Raw genomic sequence first — 19,802 nt, forward strand, 5'->3', positions numbered from 1 at the left:
TTGTGGCAGGAACATTGTTTTGTACAGATTTATCATAACTTCTAAAAAAAAACACTGGAAAAACTCAGCAGGCCAGGCAGCAACTGTGGAGAGAAGCAGGGTTAATGGGTGGAATTTTTCGGGCCCGCTGGAGGCTAGCGCGGAAAATATGGCGCGACCTGCTTTACAACCGCTCAGCCTGCCGACAGCGCTTCCCGCCATTGGTCGGCGGGGAGATAATTGTAATACATTAGCATATAATTAAAAGGCCATCCCGCCCGGCTCTTGGAACCCCGCTGTATCGTCCGTCCACATCGGTGGGAACGTGCACTTGGCAACCTTCACTTTGGGGGAACTGAGGTGAATGAGCAGCAGCGTTCTCCACAGCTCGCCCGTTGTTTACAGGCCTCAGGGGCACCGGAGGGGGGGCAACTGATGTCCAGCCCCGGAGGTGACTGATGGCCAGTGCTGTGCTGGCCAGCCTTGGAGGTGACTGCTGCGGGGGGTGAGGGTGGGGAGGTGCCTGGGGGCAAGTGCTGGCCAGCCTCGGAGGCGCCTGCTGAGGGTGGCGCGGTGTCCGGGGTCAGGGGTTAGCTAGCCTTGGATGCGACCGTTGTCAGTGGGGGAGTCAAGTGCTGCCCTGGCGCTGCATCCTGCGCACAGGCAATCGAGGTGGGGGTCAGGGTAAGTGAGGGAAGTGGCCATGCATTAGGGACACATGTATAAACTGACCATCCCTCTGCAACTGAGACAGATCAGGCGCAGCCACAGGGATATGATTGGGGTCGGGCTTCTAGCCTGCCTGCCCATGCAAGCAACGTGGAGGCACCAAAGGGCCACCAAGCGCTCCATACCTTACCCCCGTCACCCTCCCCCAGCACAGACTCGGAGGCTGCCTCCATTTTACTGGACCACGCAGCATTTGGGCTGCACACGTACAATCCCCTCGCCAACACTGGCCATGTAGCAGTCACTGCTGGAGGTGCTCACAGCCTCTTGCAATCTCAGCATCCTGGTTTGGACCAGTGTCCCCTGTGTCACAGGTTGACAGGGCAGCCATGCAGCGTACTCATCTCTGACCATCCGAGGGGTGACCAGCACTCTCCAGGAAGTGTTAAGCGGCAGTCACACAGGGCCAGGAAAGATGCTAAGTACAGCCATGATAACCACATCTCTCTCTCTTTCATGCTGCAGGAGGACCACATCGGGATCATGGATCCTGGTGACCTAGCTGTGTGCCTGATGGCCTACAGAGACCGTAGAAGACGGAGGAGAGCGCGACAAAGGTACCTGGCCACATAAAGGCAGTAGCAGCAACCTCATGAAGAAGGGGCAGCAGGGGCTCCCGCACACGCTGCCCAGGAGTGACAGTGAGCCGTGGCTGGTCGGCGCCTAGCAACACCCAGGGTCTATAGACGCTGCCTGCCATTCCTGCAGATGACTGAGAACCAGTGTCGCCGTTGACTGCTCATGTCCAGGGACCTGGTGGCTCACATCTGCCACTTACTGCAGGACTTGCCACCAAGGGGACGTGGAGGGCATCCACTGCCAGTGGCTGTGAAAGTGACTGCGGTGCTCAATTTCTATGCCAATGGCTCCTTTCAGGGTTCCACAGGTGACCTCTATGGGATTTCACAATCCGCCATCCACAAATGCATCCATGAGGTCACGGATGCCATCTTCTCCATGGCACACAACTTTGTGCATTTTGCCCGGGACCGGGACAGCCAGGATGCAAAGGCCATTGGATTCGCCCTGATCTCGGGATTCCCACAGGTGCAGGGTGTGATTGACTGCACTCATGTGGCGCTCAGGTCTCCATCGCTACACTCGGTGGACTTCATCAACCACAAGGGCTTCCACTCACTGAATGTGCAGCTGGTATGTGACCACCAGAAACACATCCTGCAGTTATGCACACGGTTTCCAGGGAGTATGTACAATGCCTACACCCTGAGTTGCTCGCAGATCCCTGCAGTCTTCCAGGGTCCACAGAGGCTGCAGGGTTGGCTCCTTGGGGACAAGGGCTACCTGCAGAGGCCGTGGCTGATGACACCCATGCAGCGGCTTCAGACTGCAGCAGAGCGACGCTGTAATGAGGCTCATGCAGCAGACCATCGGGATGCTGAAGATGCGGTTCTGGTGCCTGAACCGGTCTGGTAGAGCCCTGCAATACAGTCTGCAGAGGGTGACTATAAGACCAAAAGGACCATAAGACATAGGGACAGACAGAAGTAGGCCATTCGGTGCTTCTAATCTGCTCCACCACTCAATAAGATCTTGGTGCTCCCCGGATATCCACAGTGGAGATGGAGGCAGCCTGCTGACTGTGACGCCCTGTCTGTGATGACTTTGGCGGGCATTCTCTGAAGGGCCGAGACTTGGAGGGCCTTGGTCTGCTTTCGGGGTCCTGCTGTGTGGCAGTGGCATCCTCCTCGGCCTGTGAAGCTGAAGCTGCAGAGGTGACAGGAAGAGGGATTCGGATGGGCCGGTCACTCCCAGAGTCACCTAGGTCAATGGCCCTGGAGTGTGCACCTGCTCATCCTCCTCCATATGGGTGCCCGAGGGCCCCTGGCTGACTCCGTGAGTGGAAGGGAGTAGCTGGAGCGGGATTCAGCTGCCCAGCACCCCTCTCGCGTACACACTGTTGGAGGCCAACTATGGCATCAGCAATGGAGTTAAACGCACGCAGCAGTGCAGGAGCAATGCCCTGGACCAAGGTCTCCATGGCGATCGCCATCCTACCAGCATTGACCTTAGTGCATTGGCATGCCGGCGCTATCACCTCAGCCTGAAGACGGATGGACTCCTCCATCATGCTTTGTAATCTGAGGAGTGCAGCGGACATTCCTTCCTGATGTTCCCGAGCTTGCCTTTGCAGCTCCAGCAACTGTGACATGACCGAGTCCAGAGGCTCCTCATCTGACTCGGACTCAGCAACGTTCTGGCCTCCAGCAGCCCTCTGAGTGCCGGGGACCTGGGAAGTCTCTGCCTCCGCCTGCTGTGGATCAGAAAGTGCGATGTGCTCACCAGAGTGTGATCCTGAGGCTACTCTAAAGCTAGGTCCCACCGAGATGTGTGTCTCTGCGCTGGTGGAGGGTGTGGGTGAGCACTGTGACGGGACTTCAGGGAGGGTGCCTCCAGATTCCTCTTCAGAGGTTTCTTCAGGGCTTGATTGGAGGCCCTGGGTCATGGACTCTGTTGGCTGTTTGGCAGATATGCCTGTGAAAGCAAGGGGAGATAAACAGTGCACGGCACTGGCCTGTGAAAGAGGACACATCACTCATGGCATGGTTGTCTGATGGATGTTGCACTGCTGGATCCTCAGCACCGACCTCAGCGTCAGCACAGGAGCGGTCCCAGTCATCGCCAGCCAGCTGGATGGCTCTGTTTTCGAATTCTGTCAGAACTTTGATCTCTGGTGACCCTCCACCTGTGTGTGCCAGTTTGTCCTACATGAATAGAGATGGGGAGAGTGTATCAGGAGTCCTGCCAGGCCAGATGATAAGTATACCTGGCCTGTGTGTGTGGTGAGTGGTCCCATGGATAGGATGAGGACAATGACGGTGTATGTGAAAGAGTGAACGGTGATGTCCCTTGCACTGGCAGTGAGTGAGGGTGCTGTGGATGTGTGATGGGTTTGTGAGTGTGTGAGTTGAGAGTGATGAAAAGAGTGACTTACCCTGACGGAACGGAGAAGATCATTCGTCCTTTTGCGGCACTGGGTGGCTGTCCTCCTCTGCAGGGCATTCATGCTGACCACCGCTGCCACCGCCTCCCAAGCCAGGTTGGTGACTTTGCTGCCCATCCTGCGGCCAGAGCGGGGGTAGAGCACAGCCCGTTGGGCCTCCACGGCATCCAGCAGTCGCTCGAGGGACCCGTCATTGAAGCGGGGTGGGGGGGGGGCGGGCTGCAGTCTTTTTTCCTTTGCTGGCCGTGTCTCCCGGGCAGCGATGGTGAGCTGATGGCGACGAGCGCTGTGCTGGCGACTGCCTTTTAGAAATGGCGGCCGGCGTGATGCAACAATGGGCTGATGGCGGGAGGGCGAATGAGCACCCGCGCACCATGAAAACGGCGTCTTTCACAGGAGTGAATAAATAATGAGGTGGGCTCAGGACAATACGGCGTGAAAACCCGCCATTTTCATTACCTGCTCGCTACCGCACTCAGCGCAATTCCGGGAAAATTCCACCCAATGTTTCTAGCCAGTGACCTTTAATCAGAACTGGAGAAAGATAGAAATGTAAGACTTTTTCAGCCAGTGGAAGAGGGAGAGGGGGCAGGAAGAACTAAGGAGAAGGTCTGTGATAGGGTGCAGGCCAGGGGAGGTCAAAAAACAAAAGATACAACAGCTGAAGAGAATGGTACTGGATATAATAAAGAAACAAAGGTGGGCAGATGTGGTGCATTTCTGGGGCATTTCCAAATAAACTACAACATATTGGAATTAGGTTTTAACATAATAGAGAGAAAAGAACTAAACTCTTACTTCTTGCCAAGAATCAAAATCAGAGTACTTGAACTCAAATCGATATCGAACTTTGCTCTGATTCTTTACGCCTTCACTGAGGTTGTCATTCCAAGTTAATGTCAGCTCTCCGAGCTGTCTATTTGTAACTGTGATGTTGGTCGGTGGATTAAGTTCAGCTGTTTAAAAATGAATAAACAAGAAATGAACGAGCAAAACAAAAAGTTGCAAATGCGTAAGTTTACTTCACATTCTGGCTCCTGTTCAACATTGGCAGACAATGAGAGAAAATGTACGCTCTCCTCGAGACTTTGTACAGCTCTTAGCAACATAGCAAGGCAGGAAAAGTCTATCTAAGCTACTCATCATAACCTTCTATCCAGCTCCTTACTGGGATTCTGCAACCAATAGCACTGTAACCCCTTTACTGGAAATGACATGCTGGTTGATTGATCTGCAATTCCATTGCCTGTTAAATAAATAAGTTTGCCTAAATTTCTCATTTTACTTCGACACTGTTGAATCGCTTGCCAAAAATCAGCATTCTTGGATTCAAATTTTGCCATTTAAGGTCTGTAATGTCATCTTTTGCTGTTCCACTCACTGCAAGAATAAAGTTCCAGGTTAGAGAACATTTCTTCTTAAGTCAGTCCTGTTTATTCCAGTACTTTCCATTTCTTTCCCATAAACAGCATTGTTCTGATGCTGCCTCACCAAAGCTAGACACAATTTTAAAATCATCAGTTTTGCCTTGGGTGGTACATTTCTAGTTACGCAAATATATTTTTACTGGCTACCTGTGAACACTGAGCCAATGACCTATGTGAAGTTGCTCATTTTGGCAGGAAGAATAACAAAGCAGAGTATTACTTAAACAGAGAGCGGCTGCAGAACTCCAAGGTGCAGAGGGATCTAGGTGTTCTAGTGCATGAGTCACAAAAAAACAGCAAGTAATTAAGAAGGCTAATGGAATGCTATCCTTTATTATGAGAGGAATTGAATGTAAAAGTAAGGATGTAATGCTTCAGTTATACAGGACATTGGTGAGACCGCATCTCGACTATGGTGTGTTTTGCTCTCCTTATTTAAGGAAGGATGTAAGTGCATTGGAGGCAGCTCAGAGGAGGTTTACTGGATTGATTCCTGGAGCGTGCGGCTTTTCTTATGAGGAAAGGTTAGGCAGACTGGGCTTGTTTCCATTGGAGTTTAGAAGATTTGGGGAGTGGGGGTGATCGTGCTGATTTGATCGAAGTATGTAAGACCCCGAATGTTATTGATAAGGTGGTTGTGCAAAGGATGTTTCCTCTGCTGGGTGAGCCCAGAACTGGGGGCACTGTTTCAAAATTAAGGGTTGCCCTTTTAGGACAAAGATGAGGAGAATTTTTTTCTCTCAGATGTTTGTGCGACTTTGGAACTCTGCCTCAGAAGGTGGTGGAGGCGGGGTCATTGAATATTTTTAAGGCAGAGGTAGATAGATTCCTGTTAGGCAAGGGAATCAAAGGTTATCGGGGGTAGATGGGAATGTGGAAATCAAAACACTAACAGATCAGCCATGAACTTATTGAATAGCGGAGCAGGCTTGAGGGGCCTGTACTCATTGGAGTTTAGAAGAATGCGAGGTGACCTTATTGAAACACATAAGATCCTTAGGGGGCTTGACAGGGTAGATGCTGAGAGGTTGTTTCCCCTTGTGGGAGAGTCTAGGACCAGAGGGCATAATCTCAGAGTAAGGGGGCACCCATTTAAAACCGAGATGAGGAGGAATTTCTTCTCTCAGAGGGTAGTCAATCTGTGGAATTCTTTCCTACAGAGGGCTGTAGAGGCTGGGTCATTAAATATATTCAAGGCTGAGATAGACAGATTTTTAATCAGTAAGAGAATCAAGGGTTATGGATAAAAGGTTGGGAAGTAGAGTTGAGCATCATCAGATCAGCCATGATCTCATTGAATGGCAGAGCAGACTCGATGGTCCAAATGGCCTACTTCTCCTATTTTGTATGTCTGTATCTACCAAAATTCCAAGATCTCTTTCCTGCTTTGTTACCTCAAGCACAGTACCACATAACATTGATTTCACATTAATGCTCTTCCACCAACTCTCATCACTTTACATTTAGTGGTGTCAAGTTTCGCCTGCTATTTGACTAGGATTATTCAAGTCCCCTTTGGTTATAAACATTGGCTGCTGCACCCAGTTTGGCCTTACCTGCAAATGTAAGCACTTTGATCAATATTCTGTTCTCTAAGGCTTTATAAAAATGATAAACAGTAGAGGCTTCAACTCCACTCTGTCCTCTCCAAACACAACCAACTTTTTCTGTCTACCTTTCAGTCTTGATGAATATCTTGCCATCTAACCATTCTGTACCAGTTATATGGGATACTGTTAAATGCCTCGCCACAACCCAGGTAGACAACATTAACCGCCTCATCTTTGTGTCATCAGCTATGTGACCTCATAAACTCCTGAAAATTAGTTAGACATGACGCACCTCTTAGGAACTTAAGATATCTCTTTCTAATCAATCATAGTCCTTCCAATTGATTATAATTTGTAGTTTGTAATTTGAGGAATCATTCTTCCCTCTTAATAAAGATGAGAGTCACACATTTCTAATCCAGTTAATATTGCTCGATTCCAATGAGCTCTGAAGCATTTATTTAACATCTTTCACACCCACAGGACACCTTAAAGTGCTTCACAGTCAATAAAGTTATTTTTGAAGGGTTGTCAATTTTTAACATTGTCAAATATGGCAGTCAATTTGCTCCCAACGGCAAAGGGGATAAATGACTAGCCACTTTTTTTTTGGTGATGTTGGTTGAGGGCCACGTATCGGTCACAATACGAAGAGTATTTCCCATCTCTTCCAATAATGCCATGGAACCTTGTACAATCACCTGAGGGGGCAGCATTCCCAGGCCACCTGAGAGATGGTGCATCTGATAATACAGCACTCCCTAGGTAATATACCGAAGTATCAACCTTGCCTATGTGCTCAACGGTCTGGAGTGGGGCTTGAATCTATGACCTTTTGACATAGGTTAATGATTGCTATCATCAAACCAAGGCTGACAGCCATGGATGTCAGCGAAGCAATTTGAAAAGCTCCTTAACCAACTCCACTAACATCCTTGGTTGGAAGTTATCAGTACACAGGCAATTAGGTTTACCTTAAGCTTCGTGAACCTTTCTACAATGCCTTCTGGTGTGATGCTAAGGCTTCCCGGTCTGCACTCTCCCACAGACTCACCTCTCAACTTAGACATCTCTCAGCCTTTTTCAGTGGCAAACAGCAATATAACACAATAATGTACTAATTCTACCACTTCCCTATCTTCAAACACCACTTCCCCAACTAAATAATAAATAAATATCCAATATACCCCAACTCATACACATAAATAATGCTTTATTAGCATCTGCTACATTCCTTTTGTGTGCCTCTTGTGTATCTTTTCAGGTATTTGGGTGTTACGTTGCTTGATTTTTAGTCCTCTCTACTCATGTTTCTTCACTTGGTACATTTTGTAAGGATCTTCTTTCTCCTTATTGCTTCCATGACTTCCCTCTTCACCCATCTCTATTTTGACCTTGACTGGTTTCCGGGATAAACTGCTTTTGTAAAGTAAAGATATCTCCTTAAACCTCACTTATTTGTCCTCCTCGCCCTTTTCCTTAAATAATTCTTCCCATTTTGTTCCTTTCCTGCAGCATCTTAACTTTTCAAAGCTGACACTCCTGGACCACAGTTCCTTAATAAGTTTTCATAATTTGTTCTGTCCTCATTTCAACCTTAAAATCGCTGGAGTCCAAATGTTCCCTCACTTCATGTACACTGATGATATCTCACCTCCACCTCTCTTGATCCCCCCACTGTCTCGAAACTGGCAGCCATCTTGTCTGACATTCAGTATTGGATGAGCAGAAATTTATTCCAACTAAATATTGGGAAGACAGAAGCCATTGTCTTCGGTTCCTGTCATAAACACCGTTCCCTTGCCACCAACTCCACCCCTCTCCTTGACAAATGCCTTGATAAAGGTTGCCTACAACCACCTCCGTAGCATCGACTTCACCCCTGCTTCAGCACATTTGCTGCTGAAACCCTCATCCATGGCTTTGTTACCTCTAGACTTGACTATTCTAATTCATCTGTGGACAGCCTCCATAATTCTACCCTCTATGAACTTGGGGCCATTCAAAATTCTGCTGCCCATGTCCTAATTCACACGACCTCTCCGTCATCTATCTCCACTGACCAATATTGGTTCCCATTAAGCAATGCCTCGGTATTAAAATTCTCATCTTGGTTTTCAAATTCCTCCATTGCCTTGCCTCCCCCTATCTCTGTGGTATCCAACCCTACATGCCTTTTGAGCATCCCCGATTTTATTGCTTCAGCATTGGTGGCCATGCCTTCAACTGCCAAAGCCCTAAACTCTGAATTCCCTCCCTGCCTCTTTACTTCACTTTCCTCCTTTAGGGCAATCCTTAAAACCTACCCTTTGACCAAGCTTTTGGTCACCTGGTCTAATATCTTCTTAAGCAGCTCAGTGTTAAATTTTGTTTGATAATATCTGTAAAGCATCTTAGGACATTTTAAAAACACTAAACACGAGTTGTTGTTTAATCTGGCTCATTGCTCCTTCCTTACTAGTTAGGTAGCAAATCTATAAGGCGTACATCAACAGCTTTAATGCGGAATTGTTTGTAAGAATGTGGAACATATTGCCTGAAAGCCCATAAGTGGTGTTTAAAGGTGAGATAGGTACTGACCTGAGAAGGAAGAGGAATAAGGAACATGGAAGTGGGATTGAAAAGATGGAGCTACCATTGTTAAAAGACAATGGGAAAGCAGACTCTGAAGCTTGTGAAAGCTCAATACTCACTTATGTTTGCTTGGAACTCTCGGCTTCCATCGCTTGGCATAATTGGCAAAACAAAGGAGATTGCAAGGCAAGGTGCCAATAGGAACATAGTGGACATCTTCAGCAGAAACACTGCTTACTCTGAAATAATCTCATAGGGCAGGTAGTAAAGGTCCCTGAAAAAAAGGAAAACAATATCATATTATAAAAATGGAAAAAAATTTGCAAACATACTTTTTAAATAATGGATTTTTACTGCTTCTTACAGAACTTAAACTCATGGCTAGCAAGTGCAGTAAACTCTCATGTGAAGAACAGCATCTCTGATAGTGCAGATCAGTACTGGACTGGACTGTCAGCTAGATTATCTGCTCATCTCACTGACTCAGCCATGAAATGCTACCCACTGAACCACATTAACCAAGTGGCTTATCACATAAGAATAGAAGAAGCTTCAAACAGAAATAAACATGGAAACTACCGGACTAACTTTACACAGTGGTCAACAGAAACCAATGTTTGACAGTCTTTTGCAGTGCAAAAAGTAGGCCTGGAATTTTGCTAATGAGGCGGGTAGCTTGGGCCAGGAAATTTCCCGGCACAGAGCTGCCTCAGAGACCTTAAGATTGTTAACTTTACAAATAAAGATTTTAAAATTAAGGAAAACATGGAGACGTGAGGGTTTGCGTGAGAGACTGAGTTGTGATGTTCCTTGAGCTGGCACAGAGTGAGCTGCCAGTGAATGTGTGATGGGCTTCTGACTGTGTGAGTTTAAAGTGTTGACATGGTTGATTCAGCCTGGGTGCTTAGGTGAGATCATTCATCCGCTTTCTGCACTGGCTGACCAACCTCTTCTGCACTGACCACCTCCCAAACCGGAGTGGCGAGATTGTTGGACCTCCTGCAGCCAGAGTAAGGGTAGGGGACATCACAGCGTGCCTCTAAAAAAGCATCCTAGTGACAGGTCACTGAACTCCTCCTGGCTTTCAGGGCCATGTCTTTACTGGAGCAGTCCTGGGCTGCGAACTGTGTTTGTGGCTGCAGTTTAGATATGGGACCCAGAGTGAGGAACCGGTGAGGTAATGGCATGGCGGGCGATTCAGAGGCTGCCCACCGCGAGTAGGCATGTTTTATGTGGCTGCATAATTAATGAGGCGGGGAGCGGATGATAAGTCGTGAAAACCCGCCATTGTGGCCAGTGGGTAAAACGTCGTTTTTCATACCTGCTACTTGCAATTGTGGGATGATTCTGCCGTTAGAAAATAATGGTAGGATTGGACAGAGTCAACAGGATACACTTGCCATAGAGGGAATGTAATGAAGGTTCACCAGACTGATTCGGGATTGTTAGCAGGATATTCCTATGAGGGGAGATTGAGGAGACTGGAACTGTATTCTCTAGAGTTTAAAAGAATGATCCCATTGAATTGTACAAAATTCCTACAGGGCTCGGCAGGGTAGATACAGGAAGGATGTTTTTCCTGGCTGATGATGAGGAGTTTGTTCACTCGATGGGTGGTGAATCTTTGGAATTCTCTACCCTAGAGGGCTATGGAGGCTCAGTCGTTGGGTATATTCAAGACTGAGATCAACAGATTTCTCGATATTAAAGATATCAAGAGTCATGGGCACACTGCGGGAAAATAGCATTGAGGCAGGAGTTCAGCCATGTTCTGGTTGGATGGCATGGCAGGCTCGAGGGGAGGAATGGCCTTCTCCTGCCCCTTATTTCCTATCTTCCTATGGCAATAATGTCAAGCTTAAATGATGCCATCAAGCACTTCAATGAAATCCATAGCACCACACCATAAATTTGAAGAACTTCCAGACAACACTTTTTTGCCTAGAGGTCAACTTACTTTGAAAAGTTAAAATACACTTACAAAGAAACATTAACATTAAACATTGCTAGTTTGGTTCTGTTCCTTTGCATTTATTGTTTTATGTATTTTGTTTAAGCCACAAAGTTGACATCATCAGCAATATTTTCTTTGAAAAGTTATTGAACATCCTGAGCATTGGGAAGCTGAACTAATCTAAAAATCCAGTCTTATTCATTCATCACTTTTGTGCTCACTGACTTACGTTGACTCCCGGGCCAGCAATGCCTTGATTTTAAAATTTTTATCCGTCCATCCCTATCTCAATAACCCCCTGCAGACCTATAACCTCTGAGTTATCTGCCCTCCTCCAGTCCTGGCCTCTTGCCCATACCTGAATTTCACTGTTCTATCTTTGGCCTTGCCTTCATTGTCTAGGCCCTAGGATCTGGAATATTCTCTGTAACCTCTCCACTGCTTTCTCCTTCTTTAAGATACTCCCTAAAACCTATCGGTTTTATGCTGCCTGTCAATATTCTCTCCTTATGTGGCTCAGTGTCAAATTTTGTCTTATAATACTTCTGTGAAGTGCCTTGGGATGTTTTACTATGTTAAAGATGCTATATAAATACAGGCTGTCGTTGTTAAAAGTAGAAATTACTGTTAATAGTTGAAGGTCTAATGCTATTGCTCAACAATCCTCTGTTCATTATTACAAAGCAGGTATTAACCTGTCTCTGTAAAAATGGGCAACAAGATGTCACAAAAATGGATTCATCCACAAATATTGCTCAGAATAATTTCAATGTGACTAACCCATGCTGTTTGGGTTAATAACTATCTCCAGCGATGATATTCAGGTCACTTTTTCTGTCAGTCTCAGTAACTCTTTGACAATGTCGTTACTGCTTTATAAAATATTGACGAGAGCGAGGTAATAAATGGATGCTGTTGACATTATCATCACCATCTGATGCAGGACCGGACTTTACAACGACAAGATGACATTGTCAGATTTTGACTAGGCTTTTTGAAGACACTCATGCTTAGAGAGTGGCCGTGGTGTCTGGAGTAAAGGAAGAGCTTCCATGCTAGAAACTCACCACGAATGAATCCTGGCCCTTACCACAGGCACCTCCGATCTGCATTCATTGGATTCTTACACGAGCAGCAGCTCAGTGCTCCCTCCCTTCAAATGCAGACAACACTTGACTTCCTCTTTCTTTGTTACTAAAGAGGTGGCGGCTTCCACCAGAAAGCACTTGTCACTTCAAAAGTGCTAGCTAATGTCAACAGACTACTGGAACACTCCAAAGCTCACAAAACACAGCTCACAAAATCGTGCAAACTGTTGTGATCTTTCAGCCTTATTGTACACCTAAAACAAAGATAAAAATCACACTGCATTGACATTTGGTATATGTTGATTCCAGAGAGTTTCTATGCCATTAGCCTGTGACGAAACCAACAGGCCTTACGTACAAATCCCAAAGACTGACTGACGTGGGTTATTTTCAAAATGGTTTGATAATTATTTATGCCCCAAAAATCCTCATAGTTAAGCCAGACAATTTGGGTGTGAAATTCAGACCCATGCTGCCACTGGAGAAGGTGCTACAGAAGCCGAAAGTCCTTCTGCCAATGCGCACTGTGCCTTGGGCCCTGCTGCAGCTGAATAGGCGGAAGTATGTGGAGGCACCGAGAGGTGGGTGTGAAACTGGCAGCACTGGTAGGTGTGTGATGCTGAAGTGGAACATCTGAACGTTAGGCCTAAGGCCTCTGTGCCAGTGCAGATGATAGTTGAGTGATAGAGGTACAGTGCATTGAGCAGCATGAGAGGCCAGTGGTGTGATGGGTAGGAGATGTCATGTGAAGATGCATTCACTGACCAAGACCACCCACGTGACGTCATTAGACTTCGGGTGGCACTGCTGGAAGGTCCTCAGATCCAGAAATCGGGAATTTATCTCCTTGACCATCCCCAATCCCTTCTGAGGGTGGCCCTTGAGAGTCTCCTGAACCCTGTGCAGCCATGGGGAGGAATTTTCCGCTGGTGTGTTTGGCAGCATAAGCGGACAATATGGTGAAAAGGCAAAAATCGGTTTTATGCCGTTGTGAAAGCAATTTGCGATCGTCCACCCCACCCACCAATGGAGGGCCTTGTTTCCCACTGCTGCACATCGGGAACCTAATTTCAACATTTTAGCGTCTCGTGTGGTACCGGGAGTGAGGAAACGATGAGGTGACAGCGTGGTGGGTGATTCAGAGGCTGCCCACCAGCGAGACAACATGTTTCCTGTGGCTGCATAATTAATGAGCCAGGAAGCAGGCGACACGGTGTTTAAACCTGCTATTATGGCCGGCAGATAAAATGTCTTTTTTCATGCCGGCTACCAAACTTGGTGTAATTCTGGGACAATTCCGGTTTCCCTTTTTTTTTTCCACCTTCACCACTAAAGCTCCCAGCACAAGAATGTCTGCTTGTTCAAATGGAGCCCTCTCCAACTGCCCTGGTTTTCCATTGTCCTTGTTTAGAGTTGCAGCAATAGTATTCAGCAGCAGCCTCCTGTGATTCACTTCAGCCTCTTTTTAAGATGCCTTTCAGGACATGATATTATGCCACATGATACTAGTGCATGCTGCTCGGTTCCCTGCTGAGCACAGAAGCAGCCAACAGTGCAGGAGCCACTCAGCCCAGTGCCACCTTAGGGCAAACAAGGAGGCAAAACTAAATGTGTGTGCTACCTATCTCCATGCCACTGGGGACAGACAAGTCGATGTCCCTGCACGTCAATAATGGTGTGGATCAATTTCTAGCCCATTATGATTTTCTGTACATTACTGGAGGATTACTGCAATGCTTGAAATGTAACTTTTTGGATGGGAAGTTGAAACAAGAATATCTGCTTGTTCAATTGGATATAAATGATTCCATGACACTAGCTGGAGAACAACAAAGAATTATCCCAATGTCTTCGCTAAAATTCATCTTTCAAACAATGGCACCAAAGTGATTAATGTTTATTTATCGCATTGCTGCTGATAAGCCCATGACATGAGCAAACATGGCTGCTGTGTTGTTTATACAACATCAGCGGCTACATTTCAAAAGTAATTAATTGGTTGTAGAATGCTTTGGGACGAGTGTAAGCGTAAGTTTGGCTTTTGGTTCTTGATAGCATACTTGAGGCAGATCCTCTTAAGTTATTGAAGATAAAAAAGAGAAAGGTTTGCTTTTATATGGTGCCTTTCACAACCTTAGGACTTGCCAAAGAATCTTAGCCAATGAAGCACTTTTAAAGTGTAGTCACTACTGTAATGTAAGAGTTGCGATAGCCAATTTGTTCAGAGCAAGCTTCCACAAACAGCAATAAGATGGATGACCAGTCAATCTTTCTGTGTGATGTTAATTGAGGGATAAATGTTGACTAGGACCTTGGAGAGAACCTTCTTCTTTAGAATAATGCCATAGTTTTTTTTTTATGTCCACTTGACAGGGCCTCAGTTGAATATCTCATTCGAAAGAGAGAACCTCTGACAGTACAGAGCTGCCTCAAGATCGCACTGGAGTGCCAGCCTGGATTTTGTGCTCAAGTCTGTACGACAGGAGGACACCTCGGAGGGCTCATGCAGCGAGGCAATATGGGTAGAGCTCCGGAATAAGAAGGGTGCAGTCACAATATTGGGGGTTTACTATAGGCCTCCCAATTGCCGGCGGGAGATTGAGGAACAGTTATGTAGGCAGATTTTGGAAAGATGTAAAAGCAATAGGGTTGTTGTGGTGGGTGATTTTAACTTTCCCTGTATTGACTGGGAATCACTTAGTGCTAGGGGTTTGGATGGTGCAGAATGTGTAAGGTGCATCCAGGAGGGCTTCCTGAGACAATATGTAGATAGTCCAACTAGGGAAGGCTGGTATTAGGGAATGAACCCGGCCAGGTGGTCGAAGTTTCAGTAGGGGAGCATTTCGGGAAAAGTGACCATAATTCAGTAAGTTTCAAGGTACTGGTGGATAAGGATAACAGGAGTCCTTGGGTTAAGGTGCTTAATTGGGGGAAGGCTAATTATAACATTATTAGGCCGGAACTGAGGAATCTAGACTGGAGGCGGATGTTTGAGGACAAATCAACAACTGACATGTGGGGGGCTTTCAAACGTCAGTTGATAAGAATTCAGGATCGGCATGTTCCTGCTAGGATGAAGGATAAGCATGGCAAGTTTCAGGAACCTTGAATAACGAAGGATATTGTGAGATTAGTCAAAAAGAAAAGGGAAACATTCGTAAGGACTAGAAGGCTGGGAACAGATGAAGCCTGTGGAGAATATAAAGAAAGTAGGAAGAAACTTAAGCAAGGAGTCAGGGCTAAAAGGGGTCATGAAAAGTCACTGGCTACCAGGATTAAGGAAAATCCCAAGGCCTTTTATCCATATGTAAAAAGCAAGAGGGTAGCCAGGGAAAGGGTAGGCCCACTCAGGGACAGAGGTGGGAATCTGTGTGTGGAGCCAGAAGAAATGGGAGAGATACTAAATGAGTACTTCTCATCAGTATTCACCAAAGAGAAGGACTTAGTGGTCGATTTGTCTAGGGAAGAGTGCGTAGATAGCCTGGATCATGTTGAGATCAAAAAAGAGGAGGTGTTAGGCGTCTTGAAGAATATTAAGGTGGATAAGTCCCCAGGGCCAGATGGGGTCTACCCCAGAGTGCTGAGGGAGGCAAGGGAGGAGATTGCTGGGGTCTTGACAGAAATCTTTGTATCCTCACTGGCTATGGGTGAGGTCCCAGAGGACTGGAGAATGGCCAATGTTGTTCTATTGTTTAAGAAGGGTAGCAGGGAGAAACCAGGAAATTACAGGCCGGTGAGCTTTATGTCAGTGATAGGGAAATTATTGGAGAAGATTCTTCGTGACAGGATTTACTACCATTTGGAAGCAAATGGGCGTATTAGTGAGAGGCAGTATGGTTTTGTGAAGGGGAGGGCGTGTCTCACTAACTTGATCGAGTTTTTCGAGGAAGTGACAAAGATGATCGACGATGGAAGGGCAGTGGATGTTATCTACATGGATTTCAGTAAGGCCTTTGACAAGGTCCCTCATGGCAGACTGGTACAGAAGGTAAAGTCCCACGGGATCAGAGGTGAGCTGGCAAGATGGATACAGAATTGGCTTGGTCACAGAAGACAGAGGGTAGCAGTGGAAGGGTGCTTTTCTGAATGGAGAGCTGTGACTAGTGGAGTTCTGCAGGGATCAGTGCTGGGACCTTTGCTGTTTGTAGTATACGTAAATGATTTGGAGGAAAATGTAACTGGGCTAATTAGTAAGTTTGCAGACGACACTAAGGTTGGAAGAGTTGCTGATAGTGAAGAGGATTGTCAAAGGATACAACGGGATATAGATCGGTTGGAGACTTGGGCAGAGAAATGGCAGATGGAGTTTAATCCGGACAAATGCGAGGTAATGCATTTTGGAAGGTCTAATACAGGCAAGAATTATAGAGTAAATGGCAGAACCCTTAAGTGCATTGACGGGCAGAGGGATCTGGGTGTACAGGTCCACAAGTCACTGAAAGTGGCAACGCAGGTGGATAAGGTAGTCAGGAAGGCATATGGCATGCTTGCCTTCATTGGCAGGGGTATTGAGTATAAAAGCTGGGAAGTCATGCTGCAGCTGTATAGAACCTTGGTTAGGCCACACTTGGAATATTGCGTGTAATTCTGGTCGCCACATTACCAGAAGGATATGGAGGCATTGGAGAGGGTGTAGAGGAGGTTTACCAGGATGCTGCCTGGTCTGGAGGTTATTAGCTATGAGAAGAGGCTGGAGAAACTCGGATTGTTCTCACTAGAGCGACGGAGATTGAGGGGTGACTTGATAGAAGTTTACAAAATTATGAGTGGCATGGACAGAGTAGATAGTCAGAAGCTTTTTCCCAGGGTGGAAGAGTCAATTACTAGGGGACATAGATTTAAGGTGAGAGGAGAAAACTATAGAGGAGATGTGCGGGGCAAGTTTTTAACGCAGAGGGTAGTGAGTGTCTGGAATTCGCTGCCAGGGGAGGTGGTGGAAGCAGGTACGATTGTGGTGTTTAAGAGGCAGCTTGACAAATACATGAATAGGATGTGAATAGAGGGATACGGATCCTGGAAGTGCAAAATGTTTTAGTTGACGGGCAATATGATCGGCGCAGGCTTGGAGCGCCGAAGGGCCTGTTCCTGTGCTGTACTTTTCTTTGTTCTTTGTTCTTTGTTCTTTGTCTTTGGACATGAACTTTCTGACTCAGAGCTGAGAGTGAAACCCATGAAGTCATGGCTATCACCTCAGTGCGGAAATCAGGCTGGGTTATTGTAGGGTTTTGGTTTACTCACTGACTGGTGAACCATTGTGACCCCAGAGGTGATGCTATCCACTCCTACATTTTTCAGACTATGAGAAACAACATATTTGAAGAGAGGTTTAGGGTATAATGAAGCTTACCACAAAACACACGTCTGCCATTTAACTCCAAAACATGAGACACAACCCCAAATATTAGCCATTATGCTTTGGGTTTATTGTTCATGTCACAAACAAGGGTAACTGCACAAACCATGAAGAATAAAACTTCAATTTAGTTATAACTAATTGCAGAAGTGTGAACATTAATCATCCTTTTGCATTCTAATGAAAAACCACAGGCTTGTTCCCATAATGCGTTAGTTAGAGTGAGGTAGTGAGAATTTGGGTCAGAGAGAGAAAGGCACGCCTGGGTTCTAAAGCCCATGTTGAGCCTTGAGTTCTAATTCAAAGCTGTAGTTCTTTGGGGAAGGGTGGCAGCTGGGGTAGGAGAGGAACGGGTGGCACCCACTTTATGGATATTAACAACAACAACAACTTGCAAATAATATAGCACCTTTAATGCAGTAAAACATCCCAAGGTACTTTGGAGGAGCATTGTCAAACAAAAGCTGACAACTGGCCACATAAGGAGATAATAGGGCTGATGACAGGGAGCAGAGAGTCGGGATAAATGGGTCATTTTCGGATTGGCAAGCTATAACTAGTGGGGTGCCACAGAGATCAGTGCTGGGGCCTCAACTATTTACAATATACACCAATGAGTTGGATGAACGGATGGAAAGTATGGTAGCTAAATTTGACGATGGCACAAAGATAGTTGGGAAAGTAAGTTGTGAAGGGGAGGTAAAGAGTTTACAAAGGGATAGGTTAAGATAGATGGTTTAAGTGAGTGGGCAAACATTTGGAAGATGGAATATAATGTGAGAAAATATGAACTTGCCCACTTTGGCAGGAAAAATAGAAAAGCAGTATGTTATTTAAATGGAGAGAGATTGCAGAACTCTCCGGTACAAAGAGATCTGGGTGTCCTGGTACATGAATATCAAAAAGTTAATATGCAGGTACAGTGAATGATTAGGAAGGCAAATGAAATGTTGTTGTTTATTGCAAGGGCAATGGGATATAAAAGCAGAGAAGTTTTGCAGCAACTGTATAATGTAATGGTCAGACCACATCTGGTTTGTTAAATTGGGTTGTACGTGAGGCTGGAATTGGAAGAGCCCTGATATCTCGAATATGCGATCAACCATACAAAAGGCTGCACTGAGGTCAGGAGGGATGAGGAGCAATAGTTTAATTCCATCACAGTTCCATGGAATGTCATTCGTGACTTTGATAAGAGGTTTCTTGGGACTGTGGCAGGGGTGGAAACCTCATTGGAGGGATTCAAATATGGAGTTCCAGTAACGATGGGGCACAGATTTGTGAGGGGACAATGGGTTCAAGGACTTCTGGGGGGAAAAGGAGGTTGGATTTGGGGCAGTAGTTTGCAAGGACAGAGGGGTCAAGGGTCATTTTTTGTGAGGAGCTGGTTGAATGTGGAGGGTGACAGCACCTAACAGTTAATAATATCAGCTATTGGGGCCAAGAAGGGAATTTGGGGCTGTCAGTGGTTTAGTGGGAATGGGGCTGAGGGAGCAGGATATGGATCCCATGGACAGGATGAGCTCAGAGAGGGCATGAGGGGAGATAGGAGATGTACCAGAGAAAGATGTGAGCTCAAGGCTAGGGTTGGAGGGGGGGGGTCTTCAGGGGAATTTGGTTCATGGACTAGAGAAAGGGAGGGAATTGGCAGAAGCAGCTGATTGGATGATCTCAATCATAGTGACAAAGAAGTTCATGAGTTCCCCACACTTGGGGCAGAATTTTTCCGTTGGCGAGCTGGGGGTGGGACCCGCTCGCCGACGCGAAACTGACACAGGATGACATCAGGAGGAACCCCCGATGTCATCTCACCCCATTTAAATATTCAGGATGACGGGGGACAGCGCGATTAGCTGTCCGCCCGCCGACCAGTCAATGGCCAATTGAGGCCATTGACAGGGTAGTTAAACCAATTAAAGGCCCTGCCCATCCAACCTTAAGGCTGGCAGGCAGGCCAGGAGCCCCACTGGGTCTTCTGAAAAAACATGACACCTTATCCACCGGCGGGATGAGGTTTCATGTCAGTTTTGAAAAACTTTAATAAAGTTTCTGTGATATTTATTAACATGTCCCATCTCGTGTGACATTGTCACATGAGGGGGACATGTTAATAATTTTTTTATTTTTCTATTTTTAAACTTTCAAATCCTTTCAGCGCTCTCCCTGAGGCAGCACTTAGCCTCAGG

General features: G+C 46.3%; 1 protein-coding gene across 1 annotated transcript in view; it reads right to left on the bottom strand.

Moving 5' to 3' along the window:
• LOC144682608 (interleukin-5 receptor subunit alpha-like) overlaps window positions 1–19,802 on the bottom strand; it is a 67,568-nt gene that overhangs the window by 28,523 nt on the left and 19,243 nt on the right. The window contains exons 2-3 of the mRNA XM_078545100.1: window positions 9,341–9,495; window positions 4,469–4,626 (exon numbers count right to left, since the gene is read on the bottom strand). Of these exons, the coding sequence (XP_078401226.1) occupies window positions 4,469–4,626; window positions 9,341–9,437 (255 nt within the window). The 5' untranslated portion in view covers window positions 9,438–9,495. The remainder of the gene's footprint in view (window positions 1–4,468; window positions 4,627–9,340; window positions 9,496–19,802) is intronic.

This window comes from Cetorhinus maximus, chromosome 7, assembly GCF_964194155.1.
Source record: "Cetorhinus maximus chromosome 7, sCetMax3.hap1.1, whole genome shotgun sequence".
NCBI classification, from domain to species: Eukaryota; Metazoa; Chordata; class Chondrichthyes; order Lamniformes; family Cetorhinidae; genus Cetorhinus; species Cetorhinus maximus.